Source organism: Xenopus laevis, chromosome 1S, assembly GCF_017654675.1.
Source record: "Xenopus laevis strain J_2021 chromosome 1S, Xenopus_laevis_v10.1, whole genome shotgun sequence".
Classification (NCBI taxonomy): Eukaryota; Metazoa; Chordata; class Amphibia; order Anura; family Pipidae; genus Xenopus; species Xenopus laevis.
The window spans coordinates 98,032,235-98,056,456 of NC_054372.1; the positions used below are offsets into that span (position 1 = coordinate 98,032,235).

The window sequence follows — 24,222 nt, forward strand, 5'->3', positions numbered from 1 at the left end:
ACAACCTGTTTATATACAGAATAGGGTATAAACAGCTTTGAGTCATTCGGCTGTTATGTCAGTAGAGCTAGAGACACTGCTCCCCCAGTTAACATGGACAGATTACTTCAGACATAAGGCACCATTATGTATTTTGTTTACTCCACTGCACTAAACAAGAGGAAGCCCTCCAGTAAAAAGGACTGCGATACACAGTCACAAAGAACACAGTACACACCTGATCTCAGCAGAGAACCTTGTCACATTTGTACAGCTCAGTACTAAGGCCTTGACAGCATGCAGCCTGACATCCACACTGACCGCTTTGCCTCAAACAATCTTTAAACACTTTACAGATAACAGATCAAGGTCCTGAGGGAGTGCCTGCTGGGAGGAGAAAGAATTTTACGGAATGTTATAACCACTCCACTGCTGACAGGGCAAGTTTATAATGGATTGTCGCTGCATTATACATACTGTATTTAATTGTTTATTAGAAACTGTTCTGCCAGTGTTTCCATCTTAAATACAAAAAGAAATCGTCAGCGATCAGTCTAAATCACGATGTGGCGTTGACCAGCTGCCGTAGAATGAGGGGCCTTGACGTGGCACGTGAGCTTACATATTTTGGCCAAAGTGTGGTACTAACACCTCATTTTTTGTAATCATTTTTTAAAGGCAAACCGAGTGCTGGCAATTTTTCTCTTACCAACTTAAATACTTAAGTTATGATGTTTTCCAATTTCATTCTATACAATTATCTGCCCACAAGCCTCTGCCAACTGTCAACTAGGATCATAATAATTCACTCTTGAGCATTTTATTTTTATGTTACCATTTTAGTAACAAGAATTGGACCATTTTCATCATCTCTGCACTGGTCTTTTCTTCCCATCTGGACTACTGTAACCTTTCACTACCCGACTTACCTACTTCATATCTTTCCCCTCCATATTTCTCCCTATGTTTGGCAGCAAGACATTGGCACCAAGGTTGTTGCTATAATTTAGAATATAGCTTAGGCTAATAAAAACATTTCAACAATACAGAAAAAAGAGCATCAGAGCAAAGAGCAGATCAGCATAGTTAGGACTGGAAATTGAGATTTCTCAGTAAAAGATCCCTTAACTGAAACTTCTACCTGCTTCACACTAATCATTTTTACAATTCAAGCACTATACTCAACTGAATCAGCCTACAAATGAATGCTTACCTCTACATGTGTCCTTGGACTCCCCCACCTATTCCACACAAACCATCCTCGATTCGTACGATGAGATCTTTGCGTCTTTGACCAGCTTTACTCGAAATCTCACAGATGACTTCAGGAAAAAAAATATTCAATTTGTAAAACTTTTTTTATACCAAGATGTTATCAAGATTTTAAGAACTTTGAATAAGGAAAATTCATTCATTCAAGTTATGAGCTAAAAAAAAAAAAAAAAATATACCATCTGATTAAAATAAGAGATATGCATTTTTGGAGATGCTCACATGCTGGTTGGCCCTGGGCAAATGCCTATTTTGCCCTTTTGTTAATGCAACAGTCATGTCCCTATGCAATCTGTGAACTAAAGTGCCTGTTTGTCACTTTTGGACATTTTTGCTTGCAGTGTACAGTATTTATTGTTATGCTGAAAATTGGATTACTTCTCAAATCCAGTAAGATATATAAGGAACACGATCAAACTATTTATTTTACTATATATTTATTTTTTAATTATTTTACTTTTAGCTTTTGGTATAAGACTGTTCAGCTTCAAACATAGGTTTGGTAGTAGAGCCTAGCTGTTAATTCATTTGTACACCCGATGTCTAGGGTTGCCACCTGGCCAATATTTCACCAGCTGACCAGTAAAAATGATGCTTGATGCCAATGTTATGAATAGGGAAAAATTGTTAAAATATAAGATGGCAGTGTTTTTTGTTCCAGAGAAGGTGGTCCTACAGATGCCCTCCTGGTATGCCTCATACTAGACGTAACTGTTAGTAGCTCTAGCTTTATATGTTTATTTGTCATGTCACACTGTTAACAGTGTATGTGTACAATTCTGTGCATTTTGATTAGGGATGCACCGAATAAACTATTTGGAATTCGGCAGAATCCCCGAATCCTTGGTGAAAGATTCGGCAGAATACCGAACCGAAACCTAATTTTTATATGCAAATTAGGGTCAGGAAAGGGAAAAAGTTGGAAAAACTCTTGTTTTGTGACGAAAAGTCACGTAATTTCCCTACCCACCCCTAATTTATATATGCAAATTATGAATCAGTTTGGCCAGGCACAAGAATTCGGGCAAATCTGAAACCTGCTGAAAAAGGCTGAATCATGGCCGAATCCAGAACCGAATCCTGGATTTAGTGCATCCCTAATTTAGATGAAAAGCTCTTGTGTGCAGATGCTGTGGCTTCATTTGCTCGCTGAGTGGAGTAAAGTGTTAATCGACCAAAGTCCCAAGTGGCCAGATGTTGCAGTTCCAGTAACCCGATGACACGGGGCACAGCCTAGGGAAGAAGGGGCATGACAGGCCACGAGGTGCAGAAGCCCCTCCTAGTTGTTAATAGGTGATTGGGCAGTGGAAGAGTGGATCAGGGTGACGTGGGATAGGCTTTAAAAGTTAGGGGACTAGGTTTCCACCCCCCACTCCATTTTGTAGAAGCACAAGAAAACTCTGCCTACCATGGAGGTGAATGAGGAGCTGTCTGACCTGGTCCAGAGATTCAAAGCCGCAGCTTCACAGCAAGATCCAGGGTGGCTTCGTCAACAGCTGCAAGATCTTCTGGGAAGTGGCGATGCCAGCGGTCCATCCACCCGCCCAACCCGTCAGTCAAGACCCCCAGCACGGCTAAGCCCTCAGGAGGGTGCAGGATCACGTGGCCATGCCAGGAGGAACGGTGGGAGCACAAGCGGGAGCAGATTGATGACCCGATCCACTGCACAAACTCCCAGCATGAGGCCAACGGCAGCGACCACGAGACGCAAGGGCCCAGGAAGCAGGCAAGTAACTGTAAGGGCGCATCGCGTGTCACAGCCGGAGAGAGTAAGTAAAAGAAAAAAACCCGCTCCTCCGGCAGCCGCATCTGCGCTGTTAAGGGAGGTCAGGCAAAGTGCGATCTCCCCCTCCCCTCCCCAAAGTTCAAGTACGGGCCCTGCACGCAGGCGAGTAGGCGCCCGTTCATCAAACACAGCCTCTGCAGCAGTAGGTGCGAGGGGGGGGGGGGAAGCACGCTCCACACACATTAATAACTGACGATCAGCGTATAAGGCTCTCCCCCTCTCCTCCTCATGATATAATCACGGGCCCAGGAATCAGTCCAGGAAGGGACAGTCCACAGCACAGGCCAATTTCAACGGAGGGTGGGAAGAGGGGGGGGAAGCCTGCTCCCAAAACTCCTGCAGCGTCAGGTTTAAGGGAAAGAGAGCAGGGAGAGCTTTCCCCCTCCCCCCCTCCAGGAGCAGCCACAGTTGAGATAGAGAGCAGCCCCAGAGAGCCAGTTATCTCAGAAGATGAGGAAGGGGGGCAGTTGAGTCCTTGTTCCCCCACACAATTTAACCCCTCACCTGCCAGATCCAGCCCCAGTCCTAGCATGTTGGTGAGGCGACTGGAAAGCCGGATGAGGCCAGGGGCTTCACCACCAATAAGGAGGAGGGATGTGACAGGCCAAGGGAGGACGGCCCCCATGTCAGCGGGCGGTCAGGCTCAGGGTGACACAGTTATCACGGCTCAGGTGCACCGCCTGGAGTCAGGAGAACACAGAGTAGGCACCCCAACTGGGAGGCGAGGTTGGAGTCGGGAACCAAAGTCTGCGAATAGGAGAACTGCAGGAGGGACCCGACAGGGCAGGGATTTCAGCACCCCCACAAAAGAAAGATCACCGGGTGCCCGTAATAGGGGTCGCTCAAGAAGCAGGGACAGTAGATTGAGAGGACGGCGGGAGCATAGCTATAGCTCCGTCAGGAGCAGCAGGAGGGGTGCCACGGCTCATGCATGCCCGCAGGGAGCCCGAATCAGTAGATGCGAACGCAGTAGTAGGTCCCCATCTAGGAGTCACTCGCACAGGGACAGGCACTCTTGCTGTCATCTTTCTTGCAGGAACAGTCCAAGAATAACCGAAAGGGAAGCATCGCAAGCAAGGAGCGTAACGTCCAATGTCGGGACAAGGAGAAGGCGGTCCGCAAGCCATGACCGAGTTCAACCGGGCACTATTCAAAACCAACCTCCAACCAAGAGCAACAGGTTGTCGAGCAACGTGACAACCCAGTCTACAGCCACGGCCGGTAGGCCAGGAGGTGAGCAAGGGGTAATACTGCACAAGTCACACAGTCAGGGTACTGAGTCCCTATTGGACAGCATTAAGCAGATTTTGTCAAGCTGGGAAGCAGGAAACTCAAGTGGAGCAGCTAGGGCATGGGCGGGAACGCACACAAGGGAAGAGTCAGACGGCCCAGCGGTGGGTCAGGTAGGGATGGAGGTCAGTACAAAGACAATAGACAAGACAGCCACAGGGATACCAGAAGGGGAGTCCGTTGTGGCATTGAGTGAGCCAGAGGAAGGCAAAAAAGAGAGAGACTCGGAAAGGGATGCCTTAGCAAACGGGATCCCTGATACGGCCCGCCAGAATGCATACTTATCCTTCGCAGGCCCACTGGGGGTACATATTAAGGCAGAGGTCAAGGAAAAGATATGGAAAGGAGAGTTTGTTGAAATTTTTTCCCTCCTTCCATTAGAGGAGTTTATCGAACTCAAAGAGGATGAAAAAAAAGATAAGAAAAAAGAAGAGGAAGAAAAACAAAAAAGATATAGGAAGCTCCCCAAAACATTTGGTAACTGGATCCGAGCTTTTTGTATCCTAGCCAGCATTATCGGGGAAAAAGCTCCTGAAAAATGCTCATCCCTTTTTTGCTATGTAGACGGCATCTGGGAGGCTTTCCGGGTTTATGGTGGGCTGGCATGGTGGCGCTATGATGAGCAATTTCGTCAAAGGCTAGCGGCCAACCCAACCATGAGATGGGACCAGATGGACATTACCCTCTGGCTCAAACTCATGATGGCACAGAAATCATCCCCCTTTCAGAGGGGGGCCGGGGCACAACAAGCTGGCGCCTCGGCCCCAAACAAATTTGGATACTGTTGGCAGTTTAATGATAGCCAATGCAAGTGGGGAAATTCATGCAGGTTCAAGCACGAATGCTCGGGTTGTGGCGGTGCACACGCATACAGTAGGTGTTTCAAGCGGGGAAAGACATCAGGCAAGCAAGGGGAGGCTCTCAAACGGCAAGACACCAGTGAAGCTAGACGCGATGCTGCCTTGGCTAAACCGCTACGGTAAAAGAGGGGATGCAGAGGCTATAGAACAGGGTTTTCGGGAGGGATTCAGGATACCATTCAAGGACAGGGAGGTCATAAGGGCACCACGGAATCTCAAGTCCGCAGAACAATTTCCCGAGATAATTCACCAAAAATTGTTTAAAGAAATCGAGTTGGGCAGGATGGCAGGCCCCTTTTCTAGCCTGCCTCTGCACAACTTGAGAATTTCCCCCTTAGGCGTGGTACCAAAAAAGGAGCCAGGAAAATTCAGGCTAATTCACCATCTGTCACATCCTAAGGGTTCCTCCGTGAATGACGACATTGACAAAGAGTTAAGCTCTGTGTCATACACGTCATTTGATCAAGCAGTAAAACTCGTACAGAAAGCAGGTTGGGGGGCTCTTATGGCAAAAGCCGACATTGAGTCGGCTTTCCGACTTTTACCTATACACCCGGAGTGTCACCACTTACTGGGTTGTCGGCTGAATGGGTCCTTTTTTGTGGATCTCTGTCTGCCAATGGAATGCTCCATCTCATGTGCCTATTTTGAAATGTTTAGCTCCTTTCTGGAGTGGGTTGTCAAGTCCACGGCAAGCTGTAACTCCGTTGTGCACTATTTGGATGATTATCTCTGCATAGGCCCAGCCAATAGTGATATGTGTTTCCACCTATTACATACGTTACAGGAAGTAACTGCATCATTTGGGGTCCCCCTAGCCAGAGACAAGACCGAAGGACCCACTACTTCCATTCAGTTCTTGGGAATTCAGATTGATTCCGTTGTAGGCGAATGCAGGTTGCCAACTACCAAAGTTGTTGAGCTACAACAGGCAGTAGGGGTGATGAAAAAGACAAATAGGGCTACTTTGAGGCAGATTCAGTCGCTGCTTGGAAAATTAAACTTCGCCTGCAGGATCATTCCAGTGGGTAGAGTTTTTTGTAGGAGGTTGGCCTTAGCTACAGCCGGGGCTCGGGCCCCACACCATCACATACATGTTACTAAGGAGGTCAAGGCGGACTTGGCAGTATGGGGGCACTTTCTGAGGGATTTTAACGGGACAGTACTTTTTCAAGCACAAGAGAGGTCAGCCCAGGACATGCAACTTTTTACAGACGCAGCAGGGGGCTTTGGTTTCGGAGCCTACCTGGCAGGACAATGGTGCGCTGCGCCATGGCCACGTGAGTGGGTGGAGGCTGAGATAGGTAGCAATATTGCATTTTTGGAACTGTTCCCAATTGTAGTGGCAATGTACGTGTGGGAAGACATACTAAGGGATTGTAGGATCGTTTTCCATTCTGATAATATGACAGTGGTTCAGGCCATCAATAGTTGGTCCGCATCCTCACCCCCAATTCTGCGATTGCTACGGACACTGGTCCTCCGTTGTCTTAAGTTGAATTTATATTGTAGAGCAGTGCACATACAAGGGAAAAATAATGTCATCGCTGATGCACTGTCTCGCTTTCAGTGGGAGCGTTTTCGGGCAGCAGCACCAGAAGCATCACAGCAGCCCTGCCAATTTCCACAGCAGCTTTGGCGGCTGGCAACCGTAGACTGCTGGAACTTGTAAAGGCTTCTTTAGCCGGGACAACATGGACTGCTTATGGTAAGGCATGGGAGGAATGGAAGCGGCTAAATGACTGGGCCGGAGGTTTAACCAGCAGGGAGGACAGACGTGCCGGACTCATTTGGTATGTGGTCTGGCTCACTGAACAGGGTAAGTCTGCAGCCTTTATTGATAAACGGATGGCAGGGCTGGCATTCCACTTCAAGCTGCGAGGCAAAGAGGACCTGACTAAGGAGTTCATGATCAGGCAAGCGCTGAAAGGGCTTAGAAAAAGTAAACATTCAAAGGATACACGGCGGCCTATATCATTTGATTTGCTGACACGACTACAGGCAGCCTTGGATCACTGCTGCTATACAGGCTATGAGGCGGCATTGTTTAAGGCGGCCTTCGCACTGGCGTTCTTTGGAGCCTTCAGGGTTGGTGAGTTAGTTAGCAAAAGTAAATCATCACAGGATGGCTTGTTGCTGCAAGACGTTAAAGTGTTTGATGATAACATTACAGTTCGGTTAAGAAAGTCCAAAACTGACTCATTAGGCAAAGGAAAGGACATTGTGCTGTTTACAGTTGATGGTGGGGTAGCATGCCCAGTTGGCTGCGTGGGACGATTTTTACATCTACGGGGAGGAGCTGGTAAAGTTTTTCTACAGCACGAGAATGGCATGCCATTGACCCGTTTTCAGTTTAACAGCATGTTAAAAAGAACTTTAGGAAGCATTGGAGTCAATCCAACGGAGTTTGGGACTCATTCATTTCGCATAGGGGCGGCAACTGAAGCAGCCGGGCTTGGTTTAGGTGACCGGATGGTCATGAAAATCGGCAGATGGGAGTCCAAACGCTTCCGCAGTTATATACGGCCAAGCTTACTGGTCTAGGAGTCTCTAGATGGTCTTATACAAACCAAAAGAATTAGCACGCTAAAATATATATTTATATATTGGTGTGTCATGTTGATGTATAATGAAAAGTGTTTGTCAATGATAATTTACGTTAATGCCGCTTATGGTCATTCTTTTCTGTTTTCAGGTTGCAAAACTGTGGTATGGTTGTTGGGACATTCATATGTGAGTCGGGCCCAAAGGAGAGCCGCAGTTAAGAAGAGGCACGGAAGGCAGCTGGGCTTTCCAGAGGGCCGCATATCCATCCAATGGTTTGGTTTTCCTGGTCTACAATGGTCAGGGGTATGGCCTGCCTTGCTTAGGTTGGCCAAGGCAGGAAGTCGTCCAGATATACTGGTAATACATGCTGGGGGGAATGACCTGGGCTTGGTAGCACAAAGGGAGCTAGTGGCCATGATGAAGCGGGATGTGGATAGAATTCGGTCAATGTTCCCTGGCATCATATTGGTGTGGTCAGAGATGATTCCCCGGTCGGTATGGAGGTATGCACGGGACCTGCAAGCCATAGAAAGGAGCAGGGGGAAGGTAAATAAATTACTTTCAATTTTCATACGAAAATCAGGGGGCGTAGTTGTGAGGCATAGGGATTTAGAGGCAAAACTTGTAGGTTATTTAAATAATTTTGACACTGATGGGGTGCACCTATCTGACATTGGTATGGATCTCTTTAACATGGCTATTGCAGACGGGATAGAAAGGGCCTTGGAGTTGTTTGATGGCGGTTCGCGGTGTGCTTAAGGAGTCAAGCACACACGCTGGTGGCGGGGTCAGGGAGTCCAGTGACCAATAGGTGGGTGAGCACGGGAGTTTCAAGGTTAATGGTTAGCTGGAAGGCCTGGCACCTCAGGGGTAGCAAAACACCACAGGAATAGGAGTGGTTTTAGGTAGCAGGTGGGTTACAGGCTACTATGGCAGCTGGCAGCGCTGTTGCGTTGTGCAGTTATAAGGTTTGCTACAGTATTGTTTGTTATACAAATATTATTGTTATTATTATACTATGTTCATGATGTTATTTGTTGTAGTGCGTTTTTTGCACTAAATATATTATGTGTTACAATAAAATTGTTCTGCGGCCTTTTTCATCCAAATGCATAATTGTCGTATTCCTTAATGGGGCTTGGAGGAAAGGGGGGCTGTTGGTTATTGAGTAAGGGCTGGGACAGGTACCGACGTTGCCTCTGTCAAGTAACCCGATGACACGGGGCACAGCCTAGGGAAGAAGGGGCATGACAGGCCACGAGGTGCAGAAGCCCCTCCTAGTTGTTAATAGGTGATTGGGCAGTGGAAGAGTGGATCAGGGTGACGTGGGATAGGCTTTAAAAGTTAGGGGACTAGGTTTCCACCCCCCACTCCATTTTGTAGAAGCACAAGAAAACTCCCACCCACCCTCCCCTTGCAGATATATAGTTGGTGACGGCGGGGTCAGGGAGTCCAGTGACCAATAGGTGGGTGAGCACGGGAGTTTCAAGGTTAATGGTTAGCTGGAGGGCCTGGCACCTCAGGGGTAGCAAAACACCACAGGAATAGGAGTGGTTTTAGGTAGCAGGTGGGTTACAGGCTACTATGGCAGCTGGCAGCGCTGTTGCGTTGTGCAGTTATAAGGTTTGCTACAGTATTGTTTGTTATACAAATATTATTGTTATTATTATACTATGTTCATGATGTTATTTGTTGTAGTGCGTTTTTTGCACTAAATATATTATGTGTTACAATAAAATTGTTCTGCGGCCTTTTTCATCCAAATGCATAATTGTCGTATTCCTTAATGGGGCTTGGAGGAAAGGGGGGCTGTTGGTTATTGAGTAAGGGCTGGGACAGGTACCGACGTTGCCTCTGTCAAGGGATTACTGGGGTCAGGGGTACTTTATTGCTGGACTGTGAAGGAGTAACGTGCACACAGCAGTTACTGTACTATATTGCTGGTGTGTCTAAATGTTACACCCACTCAGGTTCCTTCCCAGGCACAGGCCCGGATTTGTGGCAAGGCCACATAGGCCCAGGCCTAGGACGGCACCAGCGTGTGGTAGTGCGGGCGGGCGCTAGGACCGCGCGGAGCGCACAACCTAGGGGTGCCCGCCCAGCTAATCCGGCGCTGCCCAGGCAGCTATCAGTATATTGCCCTACAGCCACTGGGACTGCTGCCTTTTGTTATGTGAATAATGCCAGAAAGCAATTAGGGGTCGTAAGTGAGGGATAGTGTGTATAGTAACCCAAAATGGTGTCGCAAGAATGGGGCTTGAACTGTCAGATAGTTTGGCTGGTGAGACAAAGTAACACTTATTAACAAGGCCATAAAAGTTGTATCCCACACAGTGTTTCTGTTATACAAATCAATTTCTACTTAAAGGAGTTGTTTGAGATAACTGGAATGGACTGGAATTTGAATAGGATAGGGTCTGAATAGAATGCGAGAAGTAATAAAAATACATTTGTAGCCTTACTGAGCATTTGATTTTTGGATGGGATCAGTGACCCCTATTTGAATGCTGGAAAAAGTCAGAAGAAAAAGGCAAATAACTAAAATGCTATAAATAATAAATATCAATTGAAACATTGCTTAGAATTGGCCATTATATAACATACTAAAAGTTAACTTAAAGCTAACCCCCCCTTTAAAGCATGCTCTCCTTGTTTAGAAAAAACTCTTGTATCCCCATGTTTCAGAGATTCCTTGATCATATATATCCGAGTCACTAGCCAAGATGGCACTGTTTTCAACTGCCCACTAGATGCCAGTTCCCTCTAGTCTGCGGAAAACATTATAGATATCACAGCAGCCAATGTGGCAGCTTCCAAAAAGGCACATTCAGGAATCGATAAAATGCACCCTACAAAGTTGAATTGTTTGCCATGAGTTATTGCGGTTTTGCCCACTTTTAATAAATGAGCCTCACTGACATGTTCTGTGACCATGTAAAGGCAAAAGGCTGCAGGCCGACTCATACAGGTCAGGGAACAATGAGCAACTCAAATGTTTTATAATATTAAAGAAATCCCCTGTACTGCAAATGATAAAGATACTATAAATCTGGGAGTTCTGGGCTTTGCTTTTGGAGAAGGCAATCATGTTCTATGCACAGAGGTCTTCCTGTGTAAAATGACAAGTACAAGAGAAGCCACTCCATCTCTTACATGACACTTATACTGGAGCTCCCAATAGTGACGGGCACCTCGTACCAGTCTCATCCCAGAAACACAGTAGGAATCAGGGGTAGCCAACCAAAGCTTCTGTTGTGTGTGGGTAGCCAATCACAGCTCCCCTGCCTTCACACAGGGAAAGATATGCTGCAGTCAACTGACAGGTCAACCTAACTGCTGTTTGCTGTGCAAAGTGCTGGCAGCCTTGGATTCCCCTATTCAGCCATGGAAAGCAGCCAGCAGAAGGTACAGATGTTGGTTGGCTGGCTCAAGTTAGATTTGGGGGAATTATTTATGAAAGCAGTAAGAAATGCACATTTTTAAAGCACATTCCTTTAGAGGTGTATATGTAATGGCATGTTGGTGTACTTGACACTACAGGTCCCCTTTAAAACCAATAGTTTGCACTCAGCTACATGGCAAATACCTACGTAATGAGAGCTATCATGTCAAGTTAGGGGAACTTTAGGCAGTTAGTTAGTCGTACCATTTTCTGTATCTCACAAAACACTTTAATAAAAGAAATAGTGGATACTGACAAACACAAGCTATGGGTTTGCACTGGACATAGGCACCTAACGGTTTTCGCCGGCCCAACCAATCAGAGTGTGTGCTGGCCCAGCCAATCAGAGCGCAGCAGAGGTGACTTAGGAGTAACAGACGCTTAGTACCAACAGTCTTAAGAGACAGTTGGAGAGGAGTGAGAGAGAGAGTGAGAGAGAGAGATAGCGAAAAAGAGAGAGATTGTGAGCATGGAGATTTCAAAAGCGAGGAAGCGAAGACGACAGATCAACGAAGAAGAACAACTTTCCCCTGGGTGCTGCCATGATCCCAAAAGGGTGAGGCACCAGGGTGATCAACGAGGGACGTGCCACCCTTCAGCTGGGGACCCAGCACTTCAAAATGAGCCTTGGAACACCTTAGCTCACATAGGCATTGGCCTAGAGACCTTCAAGGAGTATGGGGAAGACGCCTACATGTACAACAAAAGCCTTGAAGAGAGATTTATGGCTTTGAACTTTCTACAAAGTCAGCCAGAAATCACTTTGGCGTCATGGTATGAGTTCACCAGCCTGCTTGTCTTCATACACAGACGCCTGAAGTTGGACTTTAGGTCTCTGTGCTTGACTGTCAACCTTCTGGAGCGGTTTCTTGCCCGCACTGCTCCCATCAAGACCACCGACCTGAACAGAGTAGGAGCCACTTGCTTCAATATAGCCTACAAGTTAGTGGACAAACGGCAATTCAGCCTATGGAATTGCCTAAAACTCTTTGATGCCACCATTACAAAGAAGGAAATGAACCAACTGGAGCGAATCATCATTTGCAGATTGCTTTTTGAACTGTCAGCACCGACCATCGATGACTTCTTGGAGCATTTCACCCTCCGGAGAGTAGCCAGCCAGAAGCCTGTAGCTGCCCAGCAGACAAAGGAAGCCATTGCCCTGACTGCTGCTAGAGGCATCGCCGCACTGAGCCTGACCCACCATCATGAGTTTTATACTTATGCACCCTCCATGATGGCTCTGTGCTGCCTGAAAGTAGCCATAAAATTCTACCCTTCAGGCAAACCCATCAACGTGGATCCCGCTGAATACCCAGATCACGTAATGGAAGAGTGTGTCGGGAAGATCATCGCTCTGGTATCATCCAGGCAGAGCTTTTTACACATGCTGCTTCCAGCAGTGTTTCCAAGAAGAACAGCAGAGGAGACAGAGACAAGCGCCTCCCAGAAAGAACCCGAAGGTGGTGAGGCAGAAACATCCAGGCAGGAACAGGGTTCTGACCCCTTGGAAATGGCCCAGGGATCTGGCCTTTCCATCTATCATCAAGGGGTAGGTTTGCAAAACATGCACCCATACATTCCCACATATCCATACTACCACCCTCACGTGCACCCATACATTCCTACATATCCTTACAACCACCCTTACAGGCACCCATACATTCCTACATATCCATACAACCACCCTTACAGGCACCCATACATTCCTACATATCCATACAACCACCCTTACAGGCACCCATACATTCCTACATATCCATACAACCACCCTTACAGGCACCCATACATTCCTTCATATCCATACAATCACCCTTACAGGCACCCATACATTCTTACATATCCATACAACCACCCTCACAGGCACCCATACATTCCTACATATCCATCCAACCACCCTTACAGGCACCCATACATTCCTACATAATTATACAACCACCCTTACAGTCACCCATACATTCCTACATTTCCAAACTGGTAGCCATACATGCACCACATAGACACACATCCCCTTACTGACATACAGTCATACATGTATTTTGGTAAAGCTGAATAGGGCATTTTGATCCTGGGAGTAATTCCGATTGCCGTTAAGGAGTCAGGAAGGAATTTTTTCCTCTAGTGAGGTTTTTTGCCTTCCTTTGGATCAAACAGCCCTTTGTGGGTTCTGTTGGGACACTTATTACTGAAATACAATAAAGCTGTGACCATCACAGATTCACCTCAGAACAGTTGTCCGTGTCTTTATTTAAGGATTGGGTACTGTTGGATAAAGCTTTTTCCCTGTGTTAAGGCAGAGCTGTGACTGGTGCTTATATCCTACTGTGTTGATTAATAAAAGAAAATAAAAAGGTCAGGACAGGCAGTTGCTCAGAGGTCCCAAACAAAGGAACTCAAGGAAACGAGGGCCACCATTTTATTGCATTTATTGCACCGCACAATAACATGCTGCTGATCAGCAGTCTATTGCTGGAAAACCTGTACAGGTATGGGACCTGTTATCCAGAATGCTCTGGACCTGGGGTTTTCGGGATAAGAGATCTTACCATAATAATTCTACTAGAAAATTGTGTAAACTGTAAATAAAACCAATAGGCTGGTTTTGCTTCCAATAAGGATTAATTATATCTTAGTTTGGATCAACTACAAGGTACTGTTTTATTATTACAGAGAAAAAGGAAATTGTTTTTAATAATTAGAATTATTTGATTTAAATGTTAGTCTATGTGAGATAGACATCCAATAATTCGGAGCTTTCTGCATAATGGGTTTCCAGACAACGGATCCTATACCTGTATTCTTATTTGCTGTACCACATCGAACTCTCTTAGCTGATAGATACTCCCCTGCCCATACCCTTAGGTTGTAGCACAACACCCAGCAAGGTTATATGTGTTTTAGGTAAAACCCTGCAAGCTATTCATATTCATATTCCTATTCAGATTCCAGTCTCTTATCCATGCTGCATGGTTGCTAGGGTAATTTGGACCCAAGCAACGAGATTGCTGAAATTGCAGACTGGAGAGCTAAATAACACAAACCTATAAAAGATGAAAACCAATTAAAAAGTTGTTTCGGAATATCACCCTCTACATCACTAAAACTTACTTTAGAGGTGAACAACCCCTATAATGATCTATTGTAAGCAACTTTTCAATTGGTTTTCAATTAATTTTTCACTGGTTTTTGAATCATTAGCCATCTTATTCTGCTTCTTTCAAGCCTGCAACTAAAATACTCCCTGATTGCCAGGGGTCACTGACAGCAGCAGCCAAAAAACAATCTGTGGTTGTCGTTATTGGTACTTTTTATTGCGTATATTACAATTCAGTCCCTGGCCCTGTATGGGGAGTGGACACACAAATGTAAGTAAGAAACCCCAGCACCCCCACAATAACTAAATAGACAGCACAATAAAGCATAGAACTATAGCAGGAACATCACCAGGCTCACCTTGTTGGGTCGATTATTCTCTGCAAGCGGCTTCCCCAGTTTTGAGAGTTTGGAAGTCACTGGCCGAGATGGGTGAAGGGACGGCATCATGGTGAAGGATACGGCTGGAACAAGCAATGACATGGAGATGAAATAAAATTACAGTAATGTCAAGGTGGGGGAAGCAATACTGTATAAAGGCAACACTGCGCCACCTGTCACTCTTTAGCTGTTCAAAAAAGGAACTTGAAACATTCGCCCTTCCATATTTATCAATGCTTCTTCAACGATTGCTGAAGGCGGCCAGATGGCCATCACTGATATAATGTTAGGGTTAATGGTACACATTGCATTGGAGAGAACACCAGTTGGTCCTTATAGCCCCATGGCCAGTAGTACTGAGACACAAGTGTGGCTTCTGACACGAAACTGTGCACGATGCAAAAATCTGCACAAAAGCCAGTATTATTTTATATTTTAGCACAAACATTTTAAAAAGACAAAACTTTAATAAATTCAGCTCTTGATAAACCTTGTTTTCTCTCTAGAAAGTTAAGACCTTTAAAGGAGAATTCAGCCCTAAAGTTAAAAAAAGCTACTCTACATAGGCCCCCGCTCCCTCCTCCCCCCAGTGTTACCCAGGGCAAATGGCTCTAACGTTTTCATAACCCCTCGGTGCAGATTCAGGCATCAGAGTTCATGGGCGCCATCTTCAGCCGATTCGGCAATTTTAGAATGAGACCCAGGCAAATGCCCCTAACATTTTACTTAACCCTCTATTTCAGGAAATCGTTTCTTTTTTGGTGCGACAAATCTCCCCGAACTGCCTTCTAGAATCTAAATCGTCGTCAGGATGGCACTCGCACGCTTTGTTTTCAGAAGTCGCCCAAAGTTGCCTTACGAGGAAACTTCGGAAAGTCAAAGCGATCCAACTGATTTACATTTTAGCTAGTGGGAAGGCAGTTTGGGGAGATTAGTCGCCCGAAGAAGAAGCGATTTGTCGATGGGCGACTAATCTCCTGAAATAGCAGTGTGTGCCCTGGCCCTTAACAGTTAATGCATCGGTGACCCCCCTCACTGAGCTGCTTTAGACGGTGAAAAATGAAACTTTACACTTCAATTTTAGAATAACAGTCACAAATGGAAAATAGAAGGTAATTGGAAAAGGTCTTTATTTTTGGTGAACTATCTGAAACCAACTGAAATGAAAAAAGTGTGAAGGCCACCAACCCCTTTAAATAGAAAACACCTAGCAGTGACATTAGCGGCACTTTCAGATCAAAGATGAGTGCACGTTCTTCCCCAAATATATAAATAACCTTACATGGACTCTCCAACTTCCAAATGCAATTACTGTATTATTTACACACATATAATAAAATGCAGGTAAATAATAGGTAGTTAACAAACAAGTAACTTGCTGCAAAGGAGTAGTCAGATCAGGCCGGGTCGAGGCAGGCAGAGAATAAACGTTATCAGACAGGCAAGGGTCAAACCAGGGAGTCAATCAGAGGGTTAATCAGAGGCGGTAGTCAGTAATCAGGCAAGGGTCAGAATCCAGAAGTCAGAATAGTCAAATAGCCAGGCAGGGGTCAAAAATAGGAATCAAACAGGTTCAGAATATAGCACAAAGCTCAGAAGCACCAGGAACAAAAATCCTATCACGGGCAATGCATAAAGTAAAACTGTACCTTTAAATAGCATTTGAATTTCGCGCCACTGCGCATAAACCCAGGAAGAGGCGCGTGCGCGCGCCCTAACAGACCTGCGCTACAGTGAACCTGCTCAGTGCGGCGAGCGTCCTCGCCGAGGGGGCGGCAGGCGTCCCTGCCGTCCCCCCACTAGACCACCAGGGTAAGATTTTCTCACACCGACGTTGGGAGCCTAGTTCTAGACCTAAGCACAGCCCTGTATAGGGTTATCACCTCACCCCCTTTAACTCTGAACATATATTCAATTTCAATTATTTAGAAATCCATTAATATAAACACTGCAGACTGCACTGATTTCTGTGTAGCCATGCAGTATTCATCTAAATGTAGGAAAGGGTAAGATGTAAGCCTGCACCAGCATTAGTAAATAAGGACCATTAGAACAGCAAACAGAAAGTATTATTTCTAAAAAGAGAGTCTAAGAGTCTAGAAATGTAGACTCTGTCTCTGGCATTCTGTAACTTCCTTACCAATGATTTAGAATCTAAGATGTTGGCAAGGAAAGGCTTAAACTGAAGCCTGAGAAGTGCCTGAGAAGTACTGTATGTTACTAGTTGTGTGTTGTACAAGCTCCCATGTACATCAGCTTTATAAGAGTAGAGTTTATCAGCCCCAAACCTTCCTCTCACCTTTTGGATGATGTCTCAAGTGGACAGTGCCTTTCATTAAAGGAGAACTAAACCCTAAAAATGAATGTGGCTAAAAATGCCATGTTTTATATACTGAATTTATTGCACCAGCCTAAAGTTTCAACTTCTCAATAGCAGCAATGATCCAGAACTTCAAACTTGTCACAGGGGGTCACCATCTTGGAAAGTGTCTACAACACTCACATGCTCAGTGGGCTCTTAAGAAGCGAAGCTTAGGGGTTGTCGCAAATTTTCAAGTAGAAAATGAGGTTGGCCTGTAATATAAGCTGATGCTACAGGGCTGATTATTATATTCTGATGCTAATTGCACTGGTTTCTGTGCTGCCATGTAGTAATTATCTGTATTCATTACTAATCAGCCTTATATTGTGACATATATATTCTATGTGTACTGTATATTGTGAGTGGGTCCCTAAGCTCAGTAAGTGACAGCAGCACAGAGCATGTGCAGTGAATCGGCAGAAAAGAAGATGGGGACCTACTGGGGCATCTTTGGAGACACAAAAAGATGCAATGAAATGAGAACTCGTAAGGAAATAATATGAAAGAAAAAGGAAAAAGTACGTTAGGTTGTGGCCCTTGGGCTGTGGTTTCTTTATGGCATGATGGGCTCAGTCCAATACAATTTAGAACAAAGCATCATATTCAATGCCTTTTTCTCTACAGAGCATGTTAAATTAGTACTGGTATAGGATCTGTTATCTGGAAACCTCTGAATTATGGTGTTTAAATGATTTTATAGCAGACTTCATGCATGGAAATTCAAATTACAGAAAAAGCAGAAAACCTAAGTCCCGAGCATTCTGGATAACAGGTCCCGTACTTGTATGCTGACTATTGTGCCAATTCCAGGGTATAAATAAGGAGTAGCTTTTAAATAAGACACCCACGCTGTTCAGATGAAAGGCAATGCCAACATAGTACATTCTACATTGATTCTATATCCTTCTAATCCTATAGTCACAGAACAGACTGGCAGGATCAGATGAATAAAACATCACCACAACAGGTTCTGATTATATATTATCATTTCATTGCAAAGGAAAGAAAAACGGGAGGAAAAAAGGGAGGAGACGGCAGGGGAGAAATATTATAGGATATTTTAAAATGGAGAAGGACAGAAACTGTGAGGAGAGAAAGCAAATAAAGAGAATGTAGGCAATGAAAAGAGAACTATTAGGGGCATGAAATACAAAGAACAAAATGGGGGAGCAGATAAAGAAATAATAGGGTCCCATAGTATAAACATGGAGGAGAGAGCAGACACAAGGGCAGGCAGCAGCAGGTGGGAAGTTGATATCAATGGATTCATGTGTGAAACTCCAGTGTCCCTGTTAATGAATTCTCCATTAATAATCTTTATATGCCAATCTAGCAGTGCTATGCTGCCACCCTCTGCCCATCACTGGGTAATGCCATGCTGCAGTGCTGATACCCTTTGGCCGCACACAACACCCTACACTAGGTGCTGTAATGAACTTGAAGCAGCAACAGGGAGATTTCTAGAGAAGGCAGCAATGCAAGATCAGAGCACAGACTCAGTGCTGCCACAGACAATAATCATCTAATTGTCTGATTATAAGGATGCTGGGTGTTGCAATTACACATCCATCCCTTTATTTTACAATAGGGGGTACATTATTCTCTCTATATCCACTAATGTAATCATGTAATAATCAAAAGCAACAAATCAGAAGACATTTTCATCTTTATTTAAAACAAACATCTGATTGGTTGCTTTGGGTTCTGCAGCTGTAATTACACTGCCTAAAATGACGATCTATTCTGTGCATTTAGATTAGGGATGCACCGAATAAACTATTTGGAATTCGGCAGAATCCCCGAATCCTTGGTGAAAGATTCGGCAGAATACCGAACCGAAACCTAATTTTTATATGCAAATTAGGGTCAGGAAAGGGAAAAAGTTGGAAAAACTCTTGTTTTGTGACGATATATACTTATATCGCAGTATACTGTACTACAAAATGTTCACAAGTCTATAAAGCTGCATGCATTTGTCTCTCTCTCTTCATCCTTTTCATCTTTCTGCTTGCTCCTCTGATTGCACTCCTTCTCAATATTTGCTCCTTACACACACACAGACACACACATGCACCCCTTTCTAACTTGCCTTTGTCATCTGTTAGGGTAAGGCCACACTGGGCGTTATGGGGAGATTTAGTCGCCTGGAGACTAATCGCCTCGTCTTTGCGGTGACCAATCTCCCCAAACGCCTTCCCTCGCTTTGCGCTGGCTAAAATGAAAAATCGGCGGCACTAATCACATGCGGCAATTCATTTTCCAATGTCGCGGGAAGTTTCCTCACGAGGCAATTTTGGAAAATGAATCGCTGTGTGTGATTAGCGCATTTTAGCCAGCGCAGAGTGAGGGAAGGCGTTTGGGGAAATTGGTCGCCGCAAAGATGAGCCGATTAGTCGCTGCCCAGTGTGGCCTTACCCTTACAAATTGGATGTGTCTTGTGTCTTTGAGCCGTGTGAATGGGGATGTGTGTTTACCAAGAACTGTGCATTCAGTGCCCTCAATAGATCTGCGTGTCAAGAGATTACAGAATCAGTCCTTTCTTATTCGGAGCAGAAGGGGGAAACAAAGGAATCCAAATAAACCCCTTTATTTCTTATTCTATAAGTGATTTAGTTACACATTCAATTAAAAAGATACTAGAGTAATCGGTGGATTCTTAGACAGTGTTATGTGACTTTGCCTTCAGCTTTCACAAGTAAAAGGATATTGTTGGCAATTTATTTCACCCTTGGACATTCAAAGAAAATATACATACTGTATATGTTTCTATGTATAATATATATATATATATATATATATATATATATATATATATATATATATATATATATATATATTGAAAACCTTTTCCTTTTATCTCTGATTGTAAAAATATAATTTTTTCAAATGAGGAAAAAAATGTTGGAAAAAGTAATTATTTTCCCATCTGCTCCCTCCTGCAGCCTTGTAATCGCTCCTCCCTCCCTCCCTCCAACCCCTGCACACTTAATGCTTTGCCACACTTACAAATGGGTTTTATTCTGCTGCCTGTGTGATTTATTTGTATATTTGGCTTATTATTTAGCATTAATTAGGGCAGAAGAACATTGACTCAGGATGGCCTGGTGCCATAGAGACAGGCTTACTTCACTTGAGTAGAAAAATGGCAACTTTATCAATCTATAACCTTTACTCTGGAAAGCAGAGGTTTTTTTTAGATCATTTGTCTAATTTTTTTAGCTAATTTCCAGCTCTATAGTTTCTATAAACAAATCTTAGGACAATATTTCCATTGAAGTAATTTAAAAATAAGTCCATTTTCAGTACTATCAGTTTCACATATGTTAATTTAGTATTGAAGCTAGACATAAACAAAAAATATATATTGCTGAGTATCAGGACATGTATTAGTTCTTACCCCCCCCCCTCATTATATCTGAGTTATTAATGTAAGCACTGAATAAGTAAATCTGCTGGAAAACCAGACTTTCCCTGAAGCACACTGACTTCTCACTTTCTCAATTTCATCTATTTCATCTTTTTTTTTCTCGCAGTTTTAAAAATATTTTCTCACGTACTCTCTTGTTTATTAATTAATGCAAAACAAGTTTTGGACTTTTTAAGGATTTTCAATTTTTTTACATTGCGCTTTCATTTTTTTCTCTCCTTTTTAATTGTGCTACTTTTATTGTCTCCTGTGTACAACTGCACGAGAGAGCTCATTTACATTGCCTCCTGTTATAAAATAAAAACAAATCAAACGTATATGTTGAACCAGCCGTATACACAGGTGACTTGGGCAATCAGTTTCATGCTAGATCCAAATTGTACTCTGTGGTTAAACTGTGAGGGTTACGTAGAGCTCTGAGAGTGAGAAAAGACAAAGACATTCCTTCCCCAGAGCATCAGTGCCTATTAAGGTAATAGAGGTTCTCTGCCAAGGCTACCAGTAGAGAATAACTGTAAATGGGCTTTTTTTTGCCAATTGATATTAATGTGGTCTTGTAATGGGGGGTGATAGAAGACGTTAACAAAATAACTATTTGCATTTGTCATTCTTTTGCTATGATTCGACATACATTAATGTTCACGTTGACATGACTCACAGTGTTGCTCACTGTTATATTTATTTTCCCTTTTTTAGATTATCAAGGAGATTATTATGGAAGTGGAAATTATGACTTTTTTCCTCATGGACCACCATCTTCCCAGACACAGTCCCCAGCAGACTCTAGCTATCTACAGAATTCTGGACCTGGTTCAACCCCTTTAGGTCCTTTAGAATCTCAGCTTTCTGGACACCACCCTTCAGAAAACCAAAGATATGTGGACATGATTTCCCATCCTGACACTCCCAGTCCTGAGCCGGGTATGACTGGCCCCCTCCATCCTATTTCTGGTGAAGTCTTCACTGGTGGTCCTAGTCCTCCCTTTTCTATGTCTAACAATAGTGGCTTTAGTGGTCCTCTGCCCCATCAGAACCTTGACATTAATGAAGCCACTGTATGGTAATAAAAGACACTTGTTGACTTGTTGAAATGATCTCTTTAGTTGACCAGAAGTCATTCTGTCTCTTTCCTTCTACTCTTCACTCAACAATTGGGTGCTTGTACGCCTGATTCCAACAGACAGGCCCAACCAACCTTGGAAATGATTCAGTTCCGTGGTACATTTTCTCCTTGCTGAGCGATGGCTGAATCAACGTAGGAGTGGGCAATCTGGGGTGATTAAAAACCAAAACCAAGAACGACACTAAACCAAAAGCCATTTGTATGACAGCAGAAGAGAAACTGCAATCTGTACAAGCTCTCCTTGTCCTGTAGCACCGGAGCCACAAGTCCAGTTATCGGAAAGAGGGAAGATAAATGGGACCAACATGGCACCAAAACCAAAACACACCTTCATGACTATTTATTATGAAGCTGCCTCCCTACCCAGCTTGAGAACCAGGAGAAAGCCTAAAACAACAAACTCTACATGGTACCACGTATAACATTTTCTGGACCAGAAACCCAAAAGGAGGCGTTTCACTAGAACAATCGAGTTCAAATATTTTGTATTTATTTCACATTGAACATGTATTTTTAAGAATGATAATAAAAAATGGTTACAGGGGTTTTGTGTCTAAGCTCAAGACAATGTTAAAATTAACAGGGAAGCATTCATTTCAGAAATGTCCTTAACGCTGCCTGCCACCCCATTAAAACCTATTTTGTATTTACACGTAAGCCATTTCTAAGTCATTGATTTAGTTACTGTCTTCTCTAAGTTTTGTTCTTTTGGAAGCATTTCACATAATGATCATACTACAAAAGATAATTTCTGTTTATTGGGTGTTTAGGTGGAACTGTTATTCTTTCCATACTGCGTGCTTTCCTATGTCTAAGAAAATACGGGACCAGCAGAAACGATTGAATTTTCTGTCTACTGAGCTTACGTCAAGTTTTTTTTGTATTGATTAAATCCTTAGCTGTCATTAACACTGACTTCCTAAATCAAGTTCTCTGGTTCAGTTGATACATTACCTCAATGATAGATATAAAGCTGCAGTACTGTTGTAGGGTGCCATCTAGTGATCTCTTTCACCAGTGTAACTCTTCCTGTCAATGGCTTAATGGAATCCCAATGAACCTGATCAAAATGTGAAAATCTATAGTCTCTCTTTAACAAAAAAAAAATCAGGATAAATAAGTGGAAGAAGAGATGATAGGACAAGACACCCATTTGCTGTATTATAGTTTAAGAGGCTTTGAAGCTTCCCATTTGCTTATTTTGTATAAAGAAACATGAAAAATGAATAAAGTAAGTTTGTGTTCCTGATTATTTATTGTATATTGTATACCTGCCTTTTCATTTCATCACCCTTGCCAAAAAATAGGATTTCTAAGTGTGAGCACTTCATAATTAAACACTAAAAATGCTTGAGTCAATAAAAAGCATACTCCCTTTACATAGGGCTTTGCAGTTAGGTCTTAAAGGGGTAGTTCACCGTTAAATTTTAGTATGACGTAGAGAGTGACATTCTGAGACAATTTGCATTTGGTTATAATTTTTTATTATTTGTGGTTTTTGAGTTATTTAGCTTTTTATTCAGCAGCTCTCCAGTTTCCACACTCTCATTGCTAGGGTCCAAATTACCCTATCAACCATTCATTGCTTGAATAAGAGATTGGAATAGGAATAGTAGGTGGTCTAAATAGAAAGTTGATAATAATAACAAAATAGCAATAACAATACATTTGTAGCCTTACAGATCATTTGATTATTAGATGCGGTCACTGGAAAGAGTCAGAAGAAGAAGTATATATAGTTAATAAAATACCCCCTCTTGTAAATTATAAGGATATTATAAGTTACTGAGGAGTTTCATGACCATGTAAAAACATGAGGCCGAAGGCCTATACGGGTCATGGAACTCCGAGGTTACTTCTAATATCCTCCTATATCCTCATATTTTACAACTGGGGGTACTTTATTTATTATAATACACACATTTCAGTGAGTCATGTGACAGAAATGACATCAGAACTCACCGTTTATAACTGATATAATATACAAGATATTCATAGTTTATGTGTACTATAATACTATAAAACATAAATAATGAAGACCAATTGAAAAGTTGGTTAGAATTAGCCATTCTATAACATACTAAAACTTAACTTAAAGGCGAACCACCTCTTTCAAGGGGTTGTTCATCTTTAAATTAAATTTTGATGTGATTTAGACATTGATACTCTGAGACCATTTGCAGTTGGTTTTCATTTTTTTAATATTTTGGTCTTTCAGTTATTTAGCTTTTTGCTCAGCAGCTCTTCCATTTGGAATTTCAATAGCTGTCTGGTTGCTAGGATTGTGTTTACCTTACCAACCAGACAGTGATTTGAATAAGAGACTTGAATATGATTAGGAGAGGGACTAAATAGCAAAGTAAGGTATAAATCATCATAATACAATTGTAACTTCAAAGATCAATAGTTTTTTTTTGTCTGCTGGGGTAAGAGACCCCTATTTTAAAGCTGGAAATAAGTAGAAGAGGAAGGTAAATAATTTAAAAACTATATAAAAAAAACAGTTGGAAAGTTGTCAGGAACAGAGCATTCTATAATATACAAAATTTAACTTAAAGGTGAACCACCACTTTAACAGCATACTTATTTTTTTTCATTGACTTTAAAAAGCAGCCACCAAAAGACTGATTTGATCAAGATGAAAGGGTAACAGGATGGAG

At 43.2% G+C, this 24,222-nt stretch overlaps 2 protein-coding genes across 4 annotated transcripts; both read left to right on the plus strand.

The window, feature by feature from the left end:
- Positions 1-2,281: 2,281 nt before the first annotated feature.
- On the plus strand, positions 2,282-9,489 carry LOC121399387. Of its 3 annotated transcripts, none has more exons than XM_041579967.1 (3): positions 2,282-4,270; positions 6,758-7,279; positions 7,883-9,489. In XM_041579967.1, the coding sequence occupies exons 1-3, from the start codon at positions 3,568-3,570 to the stop codon at positions 8,491-8,493; spliced, it is 1,836 nt and encodes a 611-aa protein (XP_041435901.1). In that variant the 5' UTR covers positions 2,282-3,567; the 3' UTR covers positions 8,494-9,489. The 3 variants fall into 3 exon arrangements, with proteins under 3 accessions (XP_041435901.1, XP_041435903.1, XP_041435902.1); XM_041579969.1 differs by having other exon boundaries at positions 6,758-6,895; XM_041579968.1 differs by having other exon boundaries at positions 6,758-7,975.
- An 802-nt stretch (positions 9,490-10,291) lies between these two features.
- LOC121398895 (cyclin-O protein B-like) lies at positions 10,292-21,264 on the plus strand. Its single transcript, XM_041578452.1, has 2 exons — positions 10,292-12,785; positions 21,136-21,264. The coding sequence occupies exons 1-2, from the start codon at positions 11,646-11,648 to the stop codon at positions 21,262-21,264; spliced, it is 1,269 nt and encodes a 422-aa protein (XP_041434386.1). The 5' UTR covers positions 10,292-11,645.
- The last annotated feature ends 2,958 nt before the right edge of the window (positions 21,265-24,222 follow it).

Excerpts from the sequence above, each read along its gene's own strand:
- LOC121399387 (XM_041579967.1), top strand. The coding sequence starts at position 3,568 with ATGTTGGTGAGGCGACTGGAAAGCCGGATGAGGCCAGGGGCTTCACCA. Across the intron at positions 4,271-6,757 it reads CACGGCCGGTAGGCCAGGAG|TGGGAGCGTTTTCGGGCAGC; the intron begins GTGAGCAAGGGG and ends TCTCGCTTTCAG. Across the intron at positions 7,280-7,882 it reads CTTTGGAGCCTTCAGGGTTG|GTTGCAAAACTGTGGTATGG; the intron begins GTGAGTTAGTTA and ends TTCTGTTTTCAG.
- LOC121398895 (XM_041578452.1), top strand. The coding sequence starts at position 11,646 with ATGGAGATTTCAAAAGCGAGGAAGCGAAGACGACAGATCAACGAAGAA. Across the intron at positions 12,786-21,135 it reads ATCCATACTACCACCCTCAC|ATTATCAAGGAGATTATTAT; the intron begins GTGCACCCATAC and ends TCCCTTTTTTAG.